Source organism: Cervus elaphus, chromosome 25 (genome assembly GCF_910594005.1).
Source record: "Cervus elaphus chromosome 25, mCerEla1.1, whole genome shotgun sequence".
NCBI classification, from domain to species: domain Eukaryota; kingdom Metazoa; phylum Chordata; class Mammalia; order Artiodactyla; family Cervidae; genus Cervus; species Cervus elaphus.
This window is the reverse complement of record NC_057839.1, coordinates 13,410,813-13,427,745: the sequence shown is the minus strand read 5'-3', so window position 1 is coordinate 13,427,745 and position 16,933 is coordinate 13,410,813. Positions and strand designations below refer to the sequence as shown.

At 35.6% G+C, this 16,933-nt stretch overlaps 1 protein-coding gene across 2 annotated transcripts in view; it reads left to right on the top strand.

The window, feature by feature from the left end:
- BDP1 (B double prime 1, subunit of RNA polymerase III transcription initiation factor IIIB) overlaps positions 1 to 16,933 on the top strand; it is a 79,104-nt gene that overhangs the window by 4,379 nt on the left and 57,792 nt on the right. For both annotated transcript variants that reach the window (XM_043887228.1, XM_043887227.1), the window contains exons 4-10: positions 419 to 478; positions 2,358 to 2,486; positions 3,611 to 3,744; positions 4,968 to 5,062; positions 11,154 to 11,208; positions 12,928 to 13,071; positions 15,593 to 15,862. In XM_043887228.1, the coding sequence (XP_043743163.1) occupies positions 419 to 478; positions 2,358 to 2,486; positions 3,611 to 3,744; positions 4,968 to 5,062; positions 11,154 to 11,208; positions 12,928 to 13,071; positions 15,593 to 15,862 (887 nt within the window). The remainder of the gene's footprint in view (positions 1 to 418; positions 479 to 2,357; positions 2,487 to 3,610; positions 3,745 to 4,967; positions 5,063 to 11,153; positions 11,209 to 12,927; positions 13,072 to 15,592; positions 15,863 to 16,933) is intronic.

Sequence of the window (16,933 nt, the reverse complement as noted above, 5' to 3'; positions counted from 1 at the left end):
TCATTGTTGTGTTGTTGATGGTGTAGAAGGTGAATGTAGGAGTAGTGGCATATTTTCAGTGTAGCCTGTTTCACATTCAGCAGGTCTTTGGCCTACTTGAGGGAAGGGCCAGAAACTGAGATTTTGAGTTGTTTGACATCTAGGAGTTGGAAACAAGCCACATAGATTCCTTAATGCTCTTGCTGAGGAATTGAAGGAAGAGTGTTCCCTTCTTAAGGTCTAACAAATTATTTATATTGATAACAAAAGTTTCTGAGTGAAAAATTGAGTGTAGGACCATACCATCATTAGTGGTAGTGTTATGGTATATCAAAAAAAAAATTGCAGGTTAAAATTATTTGCTTCTTGCCTCAGATAGAATTGACAAACTGTAAATTACTTATTTATTAAAAGGTATGTTTTTATTTGTGTTTGATAGTTCTTCACTGGAGCAGGAAAAGAAAACTGAAAAATCATCGACACCAGTCCGAACAAGAGAGTAAGCATCTCATCTGTTTTGGATATATTCTGTTATGGGTAAATTTTTTAAAAAATGAAATTAAATGATGCTTCCTATTTTAGTTAAGTTACACATGATAGGAATTTTTAGACTCATAACAAGAATAAAAGCTGCTTGATTTAAATCAATACGAAAGCCTCACATTATGTATGTAATTTGTGTGTTACATAGATAAATAGTGTTATGATTTTAAAGTTTTTAGAATTAAAAAGGATTTTCTTTTAGAATAATGATATTCATATGGTACAAAATTCAAAAGGAACTAAAGTACTGAGAAAAACTTTCTAACTTTGTTTTTGGCCACCTAATCCTTCTTCCTGAAGGCAACAAATGTTACCACACTTTAAATGTGTCTTTCTAGTCTAGTCTATGTCTCTCCAAGCAAACCTGTTTTTTTCTATTTCCTTTTCTTTTCTTTGTTTCCCATTTTCCCCTTTTGCCTTTTCTTTTTCTGTCTTTCCATTTTTTTCCCTTAGCATTCTGTATATACTGTCCTTCAATAGGTATAGTTTTGACACCCCTACAGAGTCCCTTTTTGCATACAAGCTTTCACTGTCATATATATTAGTTTATTCCTGAGAAATGTCTGCAAAAGAGACTTGCCTGGTGGTCCAGTGGGTAAGACCCTGTTCTCACACTGCAGGGGGTGTGGGTTCAATCCCTCGTCAAGGAACTAAGATCCCATGTGCCACACAGCACGGCCCAAAAATAAAGAAGTCCCTCCAGGACACTGGAAGTTATTGTAGAGTTGTAATTGTGGGAACATAGCAGAAACATTGGGATTTTCTGGTTATTATTTCAAGTAACAATTCTTAAGGAATGATTACTTTTTTTTTTTTTTTTGGATCATACCAGGCAGCTTGTGGGATCTTAGTTCTGTGACCAGGGATTGAACCCAGGCCACGGCAGTGAATGTGCCGAGTCCTAACCACTGGACCTCCAGGGAATTCCCTGTAATGACTGATCATTTTCTTAGAATCTGCATTGGTTTTTTTTTTTTCTTAATTATTTTGGCTTCCCTGGGTCTGTGTTTTTCCTTGGGCTTTCTCTAGTTGCAGTGAACAGGGGCTACTGTTTGGTGCAGTGTGTGGGCTTTCTCTTTGTGGTAACTTCTCATGTGGAGCACAGGCTAGGCGTGTAGGCTTCACTAGTTGCAGCATGCAGACTTAGTGGTTGGGGCTCATAGGCTTGGCTGCTCTGTGACATGTGGAATCTTCCTGGACTAGAGATTGAACTCATGTCCCTTGCATTGGCAGGTGGATTCTTATCCACTGTAGGAAAGTCCAGAAATAGGTTTTGTTTTTACAGATTTATAGGTTATGCTTCTTTCAGTAAGACCTGAAAGTGATAATCTAATCGAATGGAAAGTATATGGAATTTGGAACCATTATTTGGAAAACTGTGTTTGGCTTCTTGGTCTTCTCTTATTGTTGTGTAGTGTAGACCAACAGTAATTTATCTTCTCCAAGCATCAAATGGATGTGAAAATCTAACCCCCAAGGATTGTTCTGAAGAGGTAATAAAATGATCTGAAAATTAATTCTGTATGGGTTATTTTTTGTTAATTTTATAATATCTGTATGGTTTACTCCAGTGCTCTATTGAGATAGAATAGATGAGCATTTATTTGTCTTTTCAAAGAGAATAAAGACTCCTATGAAATGCTACTAGATAAAATTTGAGGAACTCTTATAGCCATGGTCTCAGTAACACATAGTATTTTCAGTTAGGTTATAGCAAAAGTGGAAAATACCTATTAACAGAAGGTTCAAGGTGCAGTAGTTTGTTTTAGAAGTTCATAGTATTCAGGGGATGTTTCTGATGGCTGTATGAACTAACCTACCTTGACATTTGGTAGGCAAGAAGGCAAGACTACTCCTGATGGTGAAGATAACGAAGAAATAGAAGAAGAGTTGGATGATGGGCCCTTGCTGGTTCCTCGAGTAAAAGTGGCAGAAGATGGTTCTATTATTTTGGATGAAGAAAGGTAAGTTAAGAGAGAGATTGTGGTTTTGAGAACAGATGAGTTTTGTCTAATGAGTGAGATTGAATTTCCATATTTCTTACTGTCACGTTGACTGATGTTTATAATTGCATAATGTTATAAATAGAAGGGTGGGTTAGATTAATTTATAGTTTTTAGCAATTTTTTATAATTGTGTCCTTTATATGAGAAGATGGTACTGCTGACCTGCCACGGACTAACCTACTAACATTGTTTTACTAATTTTACTGGTAGTTGAAATGAGCTATTGAACTAATCACATGCTGTCCGCAACTAAGCATACATTTCAAAGATTAATTCAGCCTTGATGTCAATATTTATTAACTATTACAATATTCTGGTGTGTGGTGTTAACTGTTGAAAATTCAGTGAAACATATTTTATGGTTTTTAATTAACTTTCTGGCTTAATTTCTTAGTTATAACATTAAATTTCTCAAATCTGGCAGTGTGAAACTTACTTGTCTTTCAAATGTGTGTTTCTTAAAAAAAGAAGATAAACTAGTTAAAAAAAAAAAAAAAGAGGGATGGAAAGTCTCCTTACAGTTTAATTAATAATAAATTGTTTTACACGATATAAATTCTATGATAAATGAAAATATAATGCTGTTAATAGTAATTGTTTATGCATGTTGTTTTCCACTATTTTGTGATGATGATTTTATTGCTCATTGAATTGTTAAAAGTATACTTAACTGCTTTGTGTGCAGGAATATAAAATATAAATATAAAATGCTTATATTTCTCAATAACCCCCATTGGGTATTGCATGATAAGATATGTTAAATGTAGGAGACATGCAGAAGTCAGTAAAAAACAGTTATTTAGGTGGCCCAAAGATATTTTGCAGATTTTATATTGCTATTAAGGGTTTTGAAAACAAGTTGGCTTTAATTTTTACTCCCTAGCAATCACATTTTAAGTGAATATTGGCAGATTCTTGGAAAATATGCATGCTTCAGATGTATATTACTTTTTTGTTTTGTGTATTATACTTTTGATGTGGTTTTTGCCATGGTAAATTTCAGAATATAACTATTAAATCTCATTTACTGTTTTCCTTACGTGTTTAGTGTGGATTTATTTAAAAAAATATGTTTCTTTCAGTTTAACTGTAGAAGTTTTAAGGACAAAAGGTCCCTGTGTTGTTGAGGAAAATGACCCCATATTTGAGCGTGGTTCTACAACTACATATTCCAGCTTTAGGAAAAGCTACTACTCTAAACCATGGTCAAATAAAGGTAACTGATTTTCATTTTGAATTATGTAGATTATTTATTGGAAATGAAGTGAATTTGTTCCTTGATTTCTGTGTTATACCAGGTATCCCCTGAGTAAAAAAAAAAGTAAAATGCAAACCAGCTAGTTTTTCTCTCTAGCTAATTTTATTGGCACCTTTCCCTATCTCTTGCCATGGAACTATGTCTCTGACTTTATCTTAGACATCTTTTTAGGAGTTAGCCTTATGATCATTTCAGCTGGAATATTCTTCATTGTCAAATCCTTGTGCAACAAATATAATTTTAATGAAAAATAACCAGTATTTTTAATGCTCATGATAGTATTCTACCTCACTATCGTATAATGCAGTCTTTAATGATAAAAAGTACATGTACATGTAAAAAAAGAAAGTATATATTACCTACTGCATGCTGTTGTTTGTTTTACTTACTTTTTATTATAAAAATAGTACAGTTTGTTTTGGGACAAAATTCAGACACAACAGAGTAATACAGAATGAATTTCTGACTTCCCCAGCCCTGTTCTCTTGAGGCTAGTTCTGTTCCTGACTATTTTTCTAGCTACTTTCCTTTCATGTACTACTTAGCACATCTTAGTTGCTTACATAGCAGCAATATACTGGTTCTTTTCTTTTTTTTCAATATACTTGTTCTGACTGAAAGTTTTCTTCAAGGCACTTGAGACCAGATAGGCAGAATGTCTTTTTAAAAATTCCAGCTACTTTAGTATGAACATGCAAATTTTTTAAACCATATTTTTATATAAGAGTTTAAAGGAGGTGTTCTTAGGTCCATGAGGCTCCTTGCAGTAAAATTGAACTATGTCTGTGTATGTGTTCTTAGGTATATTTCTGTGATTAAAGATTTGATGGACTTTAATAAAAACTTCGGTATTGTCAAATTTACTTTTGCCTCAAAATATATAGGTACGTAGGGCTTCCCTGGTGGCTCAGATGGTAAAGAATCTACCTGTAATGCAGGAGACCCAGGTTTGATCCCTGGGTAGGGAGGATCCCCTGGAGAAGGAAATTGCAACCCACTCCAGTATTCTTGCCTGGGAAATCCCATGGACAGCAGAGGTTGGTGGGCTACAGTCCATGGGATTGCAAAAAGTTGGACACGACTGAGCGACTTAACACTTTTATATACTTAGGTAAGATTTTTTTCCTCTGAAATATTTATAAGATTAATTCTCAGTCTTTCTAAATGTTTTATTTTTACAGAGACAGATATGTTTTTTTTAGCCATCAGCATGGTAGGAACTGACTTTTCTATGATTGGACAGCTTTTTCCTCACAGAGCAAGAATAGAAATTAAGGTAAAGTAAACCCATTATATTTGTTGATTGAAAAGAGATTAAAAATTACTGTCTTTTAAACCTTTGGTTGAAATCTCAGTCCACCCTTTTTTACTACTGTGTTTTTGGTACATCTGTCCTTCTTTATCATTCAAAAAGTAATTAATATAATATTTTTCAATTCTAAAATGAGTACTGTCTCTTTAACCTCAGTATTATATGTTCTTATTTATATCTTTCCACTTCTGTAATGGATTTGAGGGCATACCAACAAAGCCAATGAAACTGAGGTAAAAGTAGAGTTAGATAATGAAGAGGAATAAATGTACCAGAATTTAGGGGTTAAGGATAGATTTTGAACACAAAATGTATCTTTGAATTTTCTAGGAAAAGAGCATGCTGAGTTATGTAGTTCTCTAATTGTTGCTTTCCTAGGCCACTTTAACTTTGAGGAGAACCAATGATACTATATTTTGTTTTTTTTTAAGTGATACTATTAACAACAGCAATGATGTTTATCAATTAGTGCTTTAATATGCCTAAAAGAATGATCTTTCTCTGTCTTTTGGTTCTTTTTGTTGAGAAACCTCTTCATAAGTTTCCTGGGTTGGAGTGCATTTGAGTGCACACTATTTGCTATAATGCATTTCTAATTCATAGTGAGATTTTTATGCAACCATGGGCTTTCTTTTTCATTGATTAAAGGGACCATTAGGAAAGTTAGATTTTTTTTTTTTAACTAGACCAGGCATAGACTGATTTACTGGAACCATTGTATAACGTAATGGTCTTTCTATTTCTGTAAAAGATGAGGGATCTTGGCTTCTCCGGTAGCTCAGGCAGTAAAGCGGTCTACCTACAGCGCGGGTAGCCCTGGGTTCGATCCCTGGAGAAGGGAGTGGTATTCTTGCCCACCCCCACCCCCCAAAACAAGGAGCTCCATGGGACATTTTAGGCAAAAACCACTACAACATTATAAAGTAATTAGCCTCCAACTAATAAAAATAAATGAAAAAAAAAAAGATGAGGGATCTTTTATATTCTTTATGTTCCTTTTTAAATGTTGATCTCTGATATAATGAGAACAAAATGTTAAAGTTTTTGAAGGCTAGAAGTTGATTGTTTAGGGGAGCTCTTGGATCTGAGTAACTGATGATAAATTTGTCAGTAGACTGTTCATGGGGTTGCAGAGAGTCGGACATGACTGAGCAACTGAACTGAACTGAGACTGTTTCTCTTAAAAATAGTTTAGACTCTTCCCTTAAAATTTTAGTGTGAAAAAACAAAAATTTAGTGTGGTCCCAGCAAGTCTTTGAGCAAAGTACAGAAAAGTAAAAATGGACTAGTAAATTATATTGAGTTTCAAATTTTGAACCAACCTTGTATTGCTGTGATAAATCCCATTTAGTCATACTGTATTCTTTTTATATGTTGCTGATTTTTAATATATTTTCTTGAGGATTTTTTGTATCTTTTGTTCATGACAATATTGTTTTGTAATTTGTTTTTAGTGCCTTTGTGGTTTTGATACCAGCATTTTGGTGGTCATGGAAAATAAGTTGGAAAGTGTTCCCATCCTGGAATCTGAGAAACTTTATTTAGGATTAGTATTATTTCTCCTTTTAATGTTTGATATAATTTACCAGTGAAATCATCTGGACCTATAGTTTCCTTTGGAGGAAGGGTTTTCATTATAAATTCAATTTCTTTAATACAGATGGGGTATTTATATTTTCAGTTTCTTTTTGTGTCAGTTTAGATGCTAAGTTGTTGAATTTATAGGCATAAAAATTTTATACTGTTCACTTACCATTTTAATGCTTGTAGGATTTATGGTGATATATCTCACTGATTGATGATTTGTCTTTCTCTCTTTTTTTTCCTTGTCTTGCTAAAGGTTTTTGACTTCCAAAGTCTTTTAATGAACCAACTTTTAGCTATGTTATAAATTGTATGGGTGTTTTCATTTTTTTTTTAAGTCTAGCATTTCCTTCCTTTTTCAGGCATACCTCATTTTATTGCACTTCACACATACTGTAATTTTTTTTTTTAATTAAAGGTTTGATGATGGTTTGTATTTTTTTTTGTATTTTTTAACAATAAAGGATTTTTAAATTAAGCATATACATTGTTTTTCTAGACATAATGCTATTGCACCCGTAATAGACTACCTCAGTATAATGTAAACAACTATTTTGTGCACTGAGAAACAAACAAAAATCTATGACTTGCTTTATTGCAATATTCACATTATTGTAGTGGTCTGGAACTGAACCTGCAATATCTTTGAGGTTTATGCCTATACTTACTTTGGGTTTAATTTTCTCTATTTTTTTTCCTTAGCTTCCTTAGATGAAAACTTAGAACATAGATTTTAAACTGTTCTTTTTTTAATTGAAGACATTTAAAGCTATATAGTTTCATGTAAGCTGTAGATTAGCCTATAATATTGATAAGCTGTTTTCATTGTCATTCAGTTAAAAATATTGTCTAGTTTCCCTTGTGATTTCTTCCATGACATGTCAGTTGTTTAGAATTGTGTTTAATTTCCAACATTGGGACATGTCTAAATATCTTACTGTTATTGTTTTCTTTGACACTGTGCAAGTCACAGGACATAATCTGTAAGATTTCAGTCTTTCTGAAATTTGTTGAGATTTATTTTAAAGCCCATCGTACTCTTATATCAGTGAGTGTGCACTTGAAATGAACATGTATTCTGCAGTTGTTGGGTGTGGTATTGTCTGAGAGAAGAATTGACCCCTCTAACCACAGTTATCGATTTGTGTTTCTCCTTTTAAATTGATCAGATTTTGGTGTGGTTTGAACTTCATGTGTATTGAAGTTCTTTTATTGGGTGCATTCACATTTTAGCTTGCTGTTGAATTGATCCTTTTATTAGTAGGAAATGTCCCTATTTATCTCTGCTATCATTCCTTGTCCTAAAACAGGGGTTAGGTCAAGAATATGAATATAACTTCTGGTTGGCCTTTTGTATTTGTGTTCCCTATTTCTGGTACTCCACTTATATGAGTTAGTTTGCAAGGCTTTGTACTACAGATTGCTAATGCTCTGTCCATTTTTTTCCCAGTCTTTTTTCTTTATTTCAGTTGGCTAGTTTCTGTTACTATGTCTACAGGTTCACTGATCTTGTCTTCCGCTGTCTTCAATCTGCTAAGTCCATTCAGTGACTGTTTCATTTATGGGATTTCAGCTTGGTTATTTTTCTTAGTTTCCATTCCTCTGCTGAGATTTCTGTATCTGTTCATTCCATATTTTCCTTTGAATTCTTGAACATATTTATAATAGATGCTTAACTTTCTGGTCAGCTAATTTCAACATCTGAAATCTGTTTCTGTTGACTCTTTATTTCCTTGACTGTGCAACACCTTTTCCTATCTTGTCTCATGTTTTTTTGTGGATTTTTTTTTTTTTTTTTAATTTGCAGGCTGGACATTGTGGATAATGTGTTACACAGTGTTTGGATTATGTTTGTTTTTATTTTTTTCCTTCAGAGTGTTTATTTCTATATTGTCAGCTCTCCTTATTCTTATGAAGTCTTGGTTTTAGGGTTTCTTAAGACTGATCCTTACTCTAGGTTTCTCTTCTGAATTACAGAAGATAATTTGAGTTACTGTTTTCTGATGTTTCCAAGAACAGTCATGTTATACCATTCTAGATATATAGGGAAGAAGATATAGCAGATCCCTTGGGGCACTGGGGCTTAAGTCTCATGCTCCAACCCTGACTGAGAAAGGCTGCTCTAAGGTGTGATCCCTGTCTCTAACTGGTGGTGGTTCTCATGTCTGAGGTGGATGCGTGGGTGTTAAACAAAGTCTTTGCATTCAGGTAGGATGAACCCTGTCATCTCCCTATGTTACGTGGCTTCTAGGGTCTTCTTTCTGTTCCCATTCCTGTAGTAGCTGTTCTCTACTAGACTTTATGCTCAGGGCATACGGAACCCCAGTGTAGACCAGCCGCCTATGGGATACCTCTACCAGATTCATGAGACTCCTCTTTAAATAGCTCTCTTCTCTGTAGAACCTGCTGCCGAAGGTACTTTACTTCCTCAGCTCAGTGGAATCTCTGGGCTCTGTTTGGCCTTTCTCTCTCTTCCATTGGTTAGGAAATTTAGCCCAGGCAGAGGGTCAGGGTGAAAGCTAGTGTATCTTTTGTGTTCCCCTTGTTTCTGGGATTGTGGAATTGTGGTCTTGCTCTCCCAAGATTGTAGTCTTGTCCGGTGCTTAAAAATAGTTGATGTGTTTATTTTGTTCAGTTTTAAAGGATTTATGGTGGGTTGGATGTGTGCAACAAATCCATTACCAGTTACTTTGTCAAGGCCAGAAATGGAAGTTATGGGATTTATTTTATGATCATGGAATTTGGCTTACAGTGATTCCTGCATGAATTCAGTGACTAATATCAGGGAATTCCCTGGAGTTCCAGTGGTCGGAACTCCTTGCTTTCGCTGCTGGGGCCCAGGTTCGATCCCTGGTCGGGGAACTAAGATCTCACAAGCATGACGAGGCCTAAAAAAGAATGATTAATATCAATACATTCTTAAAAGTTTTAAATTGTTCTGGACTAGATTCTCAATTAGATAAAATATGTTGTAGCTGTGTTTTAGAATTGAATAATGCCTAAAGCCTATTGGCATTCTTCAGGATATTTAGTGATTGTAGCCTTTCACTTTTTATGTGACTTCTGTTATATGTAGATATGACTTTTGTTAACTTTTGAGGAAGTGTTTAAAGAATAATATGATCTTTAAGGGAGAAAGATGATCTTATTGGAAACTTCTATTTTACTTGGTAATAAGGGTTAGGAAGAATGGAAAAGAGGAATAATCTGTAGATTGAAAAATGTTAGTCATATAAAAAAATGTTGTTGTTCAGTTGCCCAGGTGTGTCCAACTCTTTGCGACCCCATGGACTGCAACACACCAGGCCTCTCTGTCCCTCACCACTCCCAAAGTTTGCCCAAGTTCATGTCCATTGCATCAGTGATGCCATCCAGCCATCTCATCCTCTGACGCCCTCTTCTCCTTCTGCCCTCAATCTTTCCCAGCATCAGGGGCTTTTCCAGTGAGTCAGCTGTTCTCATCAGATGACCAAAATACTGGAAAATATAGGAAAGGTTAAACTATAGAGCCTAATGATGTGCCCTCGGATGATGAACAGTAAGGAAATGCAGGAATGTGATTGCGTTAGTCAGGTTAGTGGGTAGTTTCTTTTGGAGGGAAGAAGGGGTCAGTGAAGAGGTTATTGTGTGTGTGATTTCTCTCTCTTTTTTCAATAATATGATTTTTGTATTCTTAATAAAAGCTTTTAGAGCACTGATCTGTAAAGGGAGAGATCGGCTAATCATTCCCTCCCCTAGGATGTGTATGTGTATGCCCTCAGACTTTCTGAAGATCTTAGGATGCATTGAGCCTTACACCTTAACCATCTCCATCTTAAAGGAGGTAATCTGGAGTAAAATTGGGACTGGGGCTCTTTGGTGCTCAGGAAAGCATTAGGGAATGTTCCTTCATATAAAGGAGGCTCTAAAGATAAACTTGGCCAGCTTCAAGGTTTTTCTCAGCTGTTTCTTTACAGTCTCCCCTTCATGCTGTTAAAAACATATTAGAATAAAAATGTAAGAGGTTTTATGGCTGATTCATATCAATGTATGACAAAACCCACTGAAATGTTGTGAAGTAATTAGCCTCCAACTAATAAAAAAATTAAAAAAAAAAATGTAAGAGGTTTAACTTTGATATAAGTATACTAAATTTTAAAGAGTTAATACTAGTTAGCTTAATTGATCACAGTGTGATCTGTTTCTGTGCTAGTCAACTTTATTTTTTATTTTCTGTCCTCTGTAAATCCAGCTTCCATTGTTAATTCATGTTCTTGATCTTGAGGAGCACAGAGCTTAGTAGAAATCTTTCATCTCTATTTTTTAAAAGCTAAGGCTTTAAGTAATTTCCCTATTAGCAAGTAATTTATTATTCTCTATTAGAGAATCATATGCTATTATAAGAATTTTACTTTGATGTAATTTTTTAATATAATCTTCACGTGTTTAACAGGAGAAAATTACCATAGGGTTTGTTTTGTTTTGTTAACAGAATAAATTTAAACGTGAAGAGAAAACAAATGGATGGCGAATAGACAAGGCATTCCGTAAGTATTAACGCCTCTTTAAGAATGGATGGTTGGAAGAGCCCCACAAATGATCAGTATTTTGTCTTTGGTTCCAGTGTGTTTTGGGTTTGTTTTATCTCCCTATATTGTCGTAGGAAGAGGAGCACTGGAAATTTTTCTCTTTAGCATTTCAGGTCTGGCAGTTGATATAGATTTGTAGGCAAGGGAGTAACTAAAACATCAAGAAGTGATTAAGCAGGTTTCTGAGTCCCAAGAAATTAGAGGGACTGAGGAAACCACTTCTAAATGCTGTTTATTCTGGAGGAACTGTGTTGAGGAAGTTCCTTGTTTCTGGATGACACTATTAAATGATTCCTTACAATGGTAAGTCCATTATTCAGTCAGTAATGCAGACCACCTGCCCTGTGCTAGGCACTGAGAATATCATGGTGAACAGGGAAGATGAGAATCCTGCTTTTAGAGCCTTAAGTCTAAGTGGGTGGGGGAGGAATATAATTGGTAAGCAGGATAATTTCAGATAGTGATTAATTGCTAAGAATCAAAAAAGAGGGAGTTTGGATATTCAGGGAAGGTCTGTCTAAAGGTGTGATATTTGAAGTTAGACCTGATTTGAAGAAATGATGTATACCTTTCAGTTTTTAACTAATAACCTCATTAAAATGAGGCTGTTAGTTTCTGTTTAAGTCCAGAGAAATATATCAAGGGATCTGTAAAGAAAAACAGAATTAAAGGTACTGTTTGAAGTAGTTCCTATATTCTTTGTTTGGAAGATAATTACCAACATTTCATGATTAATGTGTTCTATGTTCATTTGCTGTAGTGCTAATCTTAGAAAAAAATTCTAAAGTGAGGTACTTAGATTGTGTAGCTCTGTTTGTTTATTTTCTGAGTATAGACACAAAGGTAGACGAGTGGACACTGCACCTTATCAATGTGGTATTGAGTCCTCCGGAAAACCGTTTCCAGGAATGGCTCCTGGAGGATCTGCAATGTTGTAGTCCTCAATTCTCTCCATTTTAGAGAAGTGGTCTTGAAACTTTTCATTATTTTAATCAGAAAAGAATCCATACATCTATGAACAGTCTTTATGGGATGTGGAGTCATTGTTAGACCGTTCTTACACCTTTAAAATTCACTGTTTGGTGCTTTATAGTAGAAATTGTTTTACTGTTATTGGGTATTTAGTGGAATGGTCCTGATTAATGTTCATTTACCTCCTCCTCTGCGGATATTTGAAAGAATAGAGTTAATAGTGAAACGTTGTAATAAAGTGAGGACATGAAGTGGGTGGATAGGCTTTTGAGAACTTCTTGGTCATTCCAGTGTTTTTAAAAAGTATATTTATAATTATGCACAGTGCAATTTATAGTTTGACTTTTGATAAATAATTCACCTGTGTAACCACCACTCTATAAACAGGCCATGAAACATTTTCATCACTCCAGAAAGACCCCTCTTTCCCCTTTCTAGTCAGTCTCCACTCCAAATCCCAACCCAGGCAGCCACGTTTTTCATTTGAATCATAGGTTAGTTTCTCTTGTTCTAGAACGCCTTATTTTATTGTTCAGTGGGATTCTGTTATGTGACTGTACTATAGTGATTAAAGTTGTTTGTTCCCTTGCTGTTAAGCTCATTTGCTTTTGATGTTATGATACTTAAGAAAAATTAAAACTTAGAAGTTCTTTTCCTTTTTTATTTTAAATAAAAACTTGAAGGTTCTTTTTTTTCTTTAAACAGAGGAAAAGCGCCCTTTTGACTTCGATTTTTTTGCTCATTTGCTTCAGAAAGTTCTTGCCGAAGAAGAGAAAAGAAAACAAAAATCTGTTAAAAATCAGAGTTCAAAGGAGAAGAAGTCCTCTAAATCACGGAAAAATGTAAAAGGTATTTATTGAAAAGAGTTATTTTACTTAGTAAGAATAGACTTACTGTATTGTCCCTGAAGTCTTAGGGCATTCATACATAGTTCAGATAGTCGAGATCATTGAGTCATCTGATTGGAGGGAATTGGTTTTTCTTCAGTCTTCTAGTTAACTGGCCACAAACAGCAGCTCCCTTTATAATTTTATAATTGGTGTAACTGGGCTGTTTGACATCTTTCTTGTATCTGTGGCATAGTTATAGCTAATACAGGAGCATCAGAATTTTGAGGTGTCATGTTTGCTTACTTATTATTTTTCTGGGTAAATCAGATCTGGCTCAAAAGTCTAATATAATGAAAAATGGAACTCTAATACTTTGAGCTTGTGACTAAATTGTATTGTTTGAGCACAACTTATTTCTGAGGGTTAATGTTGACTTATACCAGGTAGGAAATTTTTTATATGTGGGTATTTCTATTTTTAGGCTTATATTTTCTTAACTATTTGAATTTTGATCTGAGGACAATGTTTAGCTATAATCTTATAATTTAAAGGATCTTTGAACTATAGGGAACCTTATGTGTTAGCTGTACATCCCAGCCCCCTTTCCTTTTGTTTTAATAACCCAGAAATAACCTCAGAGATCCTGTTATTTTTTCTTAATGTATTAACGTGTTAGTAGTGACAGCAGCAGGACTCAACCCAGGACTGTGTGAGTCTGTGATGGGGGACCCCAAGAGGACCCCCAGATTCAATTATTTGCTGAGACTCACGGAATTCAGCATATGTTGTACAAATAGCTGCGATTCATTATAGTGGAAGAATGCAGAGCAAAACTGGCAGAGGGGAGACACAGAGGTCACAGTCTGGGGAAACGGGCAAGCGTCCACGCGCCACACGGATGTGCTTGATTTCCCAGCATCACGTGGGAATGAGATATGTGAGGGGGCCCAGTGCTTAAGACTCCACCCTTCCAATGCAGGGAGCATGAGTTTGATCACAGGTTGGGGAACAAAGGTGCTTTCCTGGTGGCTCAGATTAAAGACTCTGCCTGCAGTGCAGGAGACCTGGGTTCAGTCCCTGGGTTGGAAAGATCCCCTGGAGAAAGGAAAAGCTACCCATTCCAGTGCAAGACGATCCAACCAGTCCATCCTAAAGGAAATCAGTCCTGAATGTTCATTGTAAGGACTGACGCTGAAACTGAAACTTCGATACTTTGGGCACCTGATGCGAAGAACTGACTCATTTGAAAAGACCCTGATGCTGGGAAAGATTGAGGGCGGGAGGAGAAGGGGACGACGGAGGATGAGGTGGTTGGATGGCATCACTGACTCAATGGACATGAGTTTGAGTAAACTCTGGGAGTTGGTGATGGACAGGGAGGCCTGGCGTGTTGCAGTCCATGGGGTTGCAGAGTTGGACATGACTGAGCTGAACTGAACCCACTCCAGTATTTGGCCTGGAGAATTGCACAAACCGTATAGTCCGTGGGGTTGCAAAGAGTCGGAGATGACTGAGCGACTTTCACTTTCACAAATGACATTGAATTTTATTTTTTGTTTTTTTAAATGTAGTTTATTATTTTATCTTTTTAAAAAAATATTCATTACTTTTTTTGGCTGTGCTGGGTTTTAGTTGTGGCACTCAGATCTCCTTAGATCTTTAGTTGCAGCATGTGCGATCTAGTTCCCTAATCATGGATCAAACCTGGGCCCCCTGCATTGTGAGCATGAAGTCTTCGCCACTGGGCCACCAGGGAAGTCCCCATTATTTTACCTTTTTCATATAGTTAACTATTAATATATCTTCAAAGAAAAGCACTAGAAACTGTTTAAAAATCTTTGCTAATAAGGTTGTTCATTGAAAAACAAAGAATACAGAAAATGAAATTCTTGAACTCTGTCTCTTACCTTGCCCTCAAGTCAAATTCTTCAGCTTTCTTAGGGATAATTATTAGTAAATTATGAGTTAGTATGAAGGTGGAAAACGCTCAGTTGTGTCCAACTCTTTGTGACCACGTAGACTGTAGCCCTCAGACTCCTCTGTTCATGGGATTTTCCAGGCAGGAATACTGGAGTGGATTGTCATTCCCTTCTCCAGGGGATCTTCCTGACCCAGGGATGGAACCCAGGTCCCCTGCATTGCAGGAAGATTCTTAACCATCTGAGCCACCAGGGAAGCCTTTTAGTTAGTATAGTAACTCTTTTCTGTAATATGCCTATATATGTTTTGTGTCTTGGAATATATGTGATTGTTTTCCTTAAAATAAAAATGAGATGACACTGTGTATATTGTTCTGCAACTTGATTTTTTAAATGCAACAATAATTTTTGAAATCTTATACTTTACTGCATAAAAGCTACCTCATTATTTACTGCCTAGATTTCTATAGCTTAAATGTATTATAACTTGCTTAGTCATTCTCTATTGCACAGTTTGTCTTTAAATTTTTGCTAAGACATCCTTAAGTATTTATCTTCTCCACCTTTAAGCATTTTTCTATAGGTTGTTTTTGTAGTTATAACAATTTCTCTTACTTTCAGTGAAAAAAGTTGCCAATGATGATCGAGATGAGTCTGTGAGTCCTAAAATTTCAAACCCAGGAAGGTCGCAAAAGGATGCTCAGACAGTTGAGGAAGAACTGCAGTCTCTGACTTTATCTGAACAGAATTCAGAACAGAATGCATTAGAACTAGACGTAAATCAAAAGAAAAGAAGAAGAAAGAATCAGGGTGAAGGTAGTGAACAAGAAGTGCATCTTTCAGGAAGTGCCACTGTTGAGCCAGGCTCTTCTAAAGGAGAAAAACACAAAAGTAAGTTTATTACGTATTTTAACAGCCCCTATATTACTTGTGAAGATGTGTATAACTTAACTGTGCTCCTTCTGATTAATAGCAGCTAATGATGAGTATTCATTGGTTCTGTATTCACGGTACTGTGTTAACCCTTTTAATTTAAAGAAAAAATAGTTTATTGTTTAAAAAAATGAAGTTAAATGAATTTTTTCCTCTAAATTTTATCTTTGAGAAGTGTTACCTTTTAGGTACTCATATTAACAAGGTTCCAAGTCACATGTATATAGTTAAATGTGTACTGTATCTGTTAATAAATCACGGTTTTTCATATCCTACCTCTACAGAGCCCCTCTATGAACCCAAAATAAGTTGTTTAATTTGTATAAAAGGGATGTGTATGTGTTAAGTAGGTTCAGCCGCTCCATGTCTTTGCAACCCTATGGACTGTATAGCCTGCCAGGTTCCTCCGTCCATGCAGCTCTTCAGGCAGGAACACTGGAGTGGGTTGCCATGTATTCTTCCAGGAGATCTTCCTGGGTCTTGGACTGAACCTGTGTCTCTTATGTCTCCTGCATTTGCAGGCAGTTTCTTTACCACTAGCGCCACCTGGGAAATAAATACTCCTGAAATAAATACTCCGTGTTTTCTTTTGTTGACCTCCCGAGAATGCAGACATTTTGACACTTCCGAGTTCCTGGGAAATGAGAGCTAAGAGTTAAGGGACATCTTAGTCTCTTTCTTTAAGAGTTCATATATAGATTACTATATATGTGAATACATATATATATAGATAACTATATCTAAGTAATATAGATTACTTAAAGTAGATAACCAAGTAAAGAGAGGAGGAAAAGAAAGTAGCAGACCAGAACAGTTTTTCTGTAGAATTTAAATTTTATGTGGTTCAGCTTCACCAAGATTTTAAGTGAATCCTGATAGGTGACATAGTGTAGTTTATAGGCATCATAATATTATGCTCTTTTGTGGCTTACTATTAAAGATATTACAGATAAAGGAGAATTAGCTCAACTATTAAGAAATTGCACTTTGGGCCAGTTTCATAATCCTTACTTTATAGGGTTGTATGTG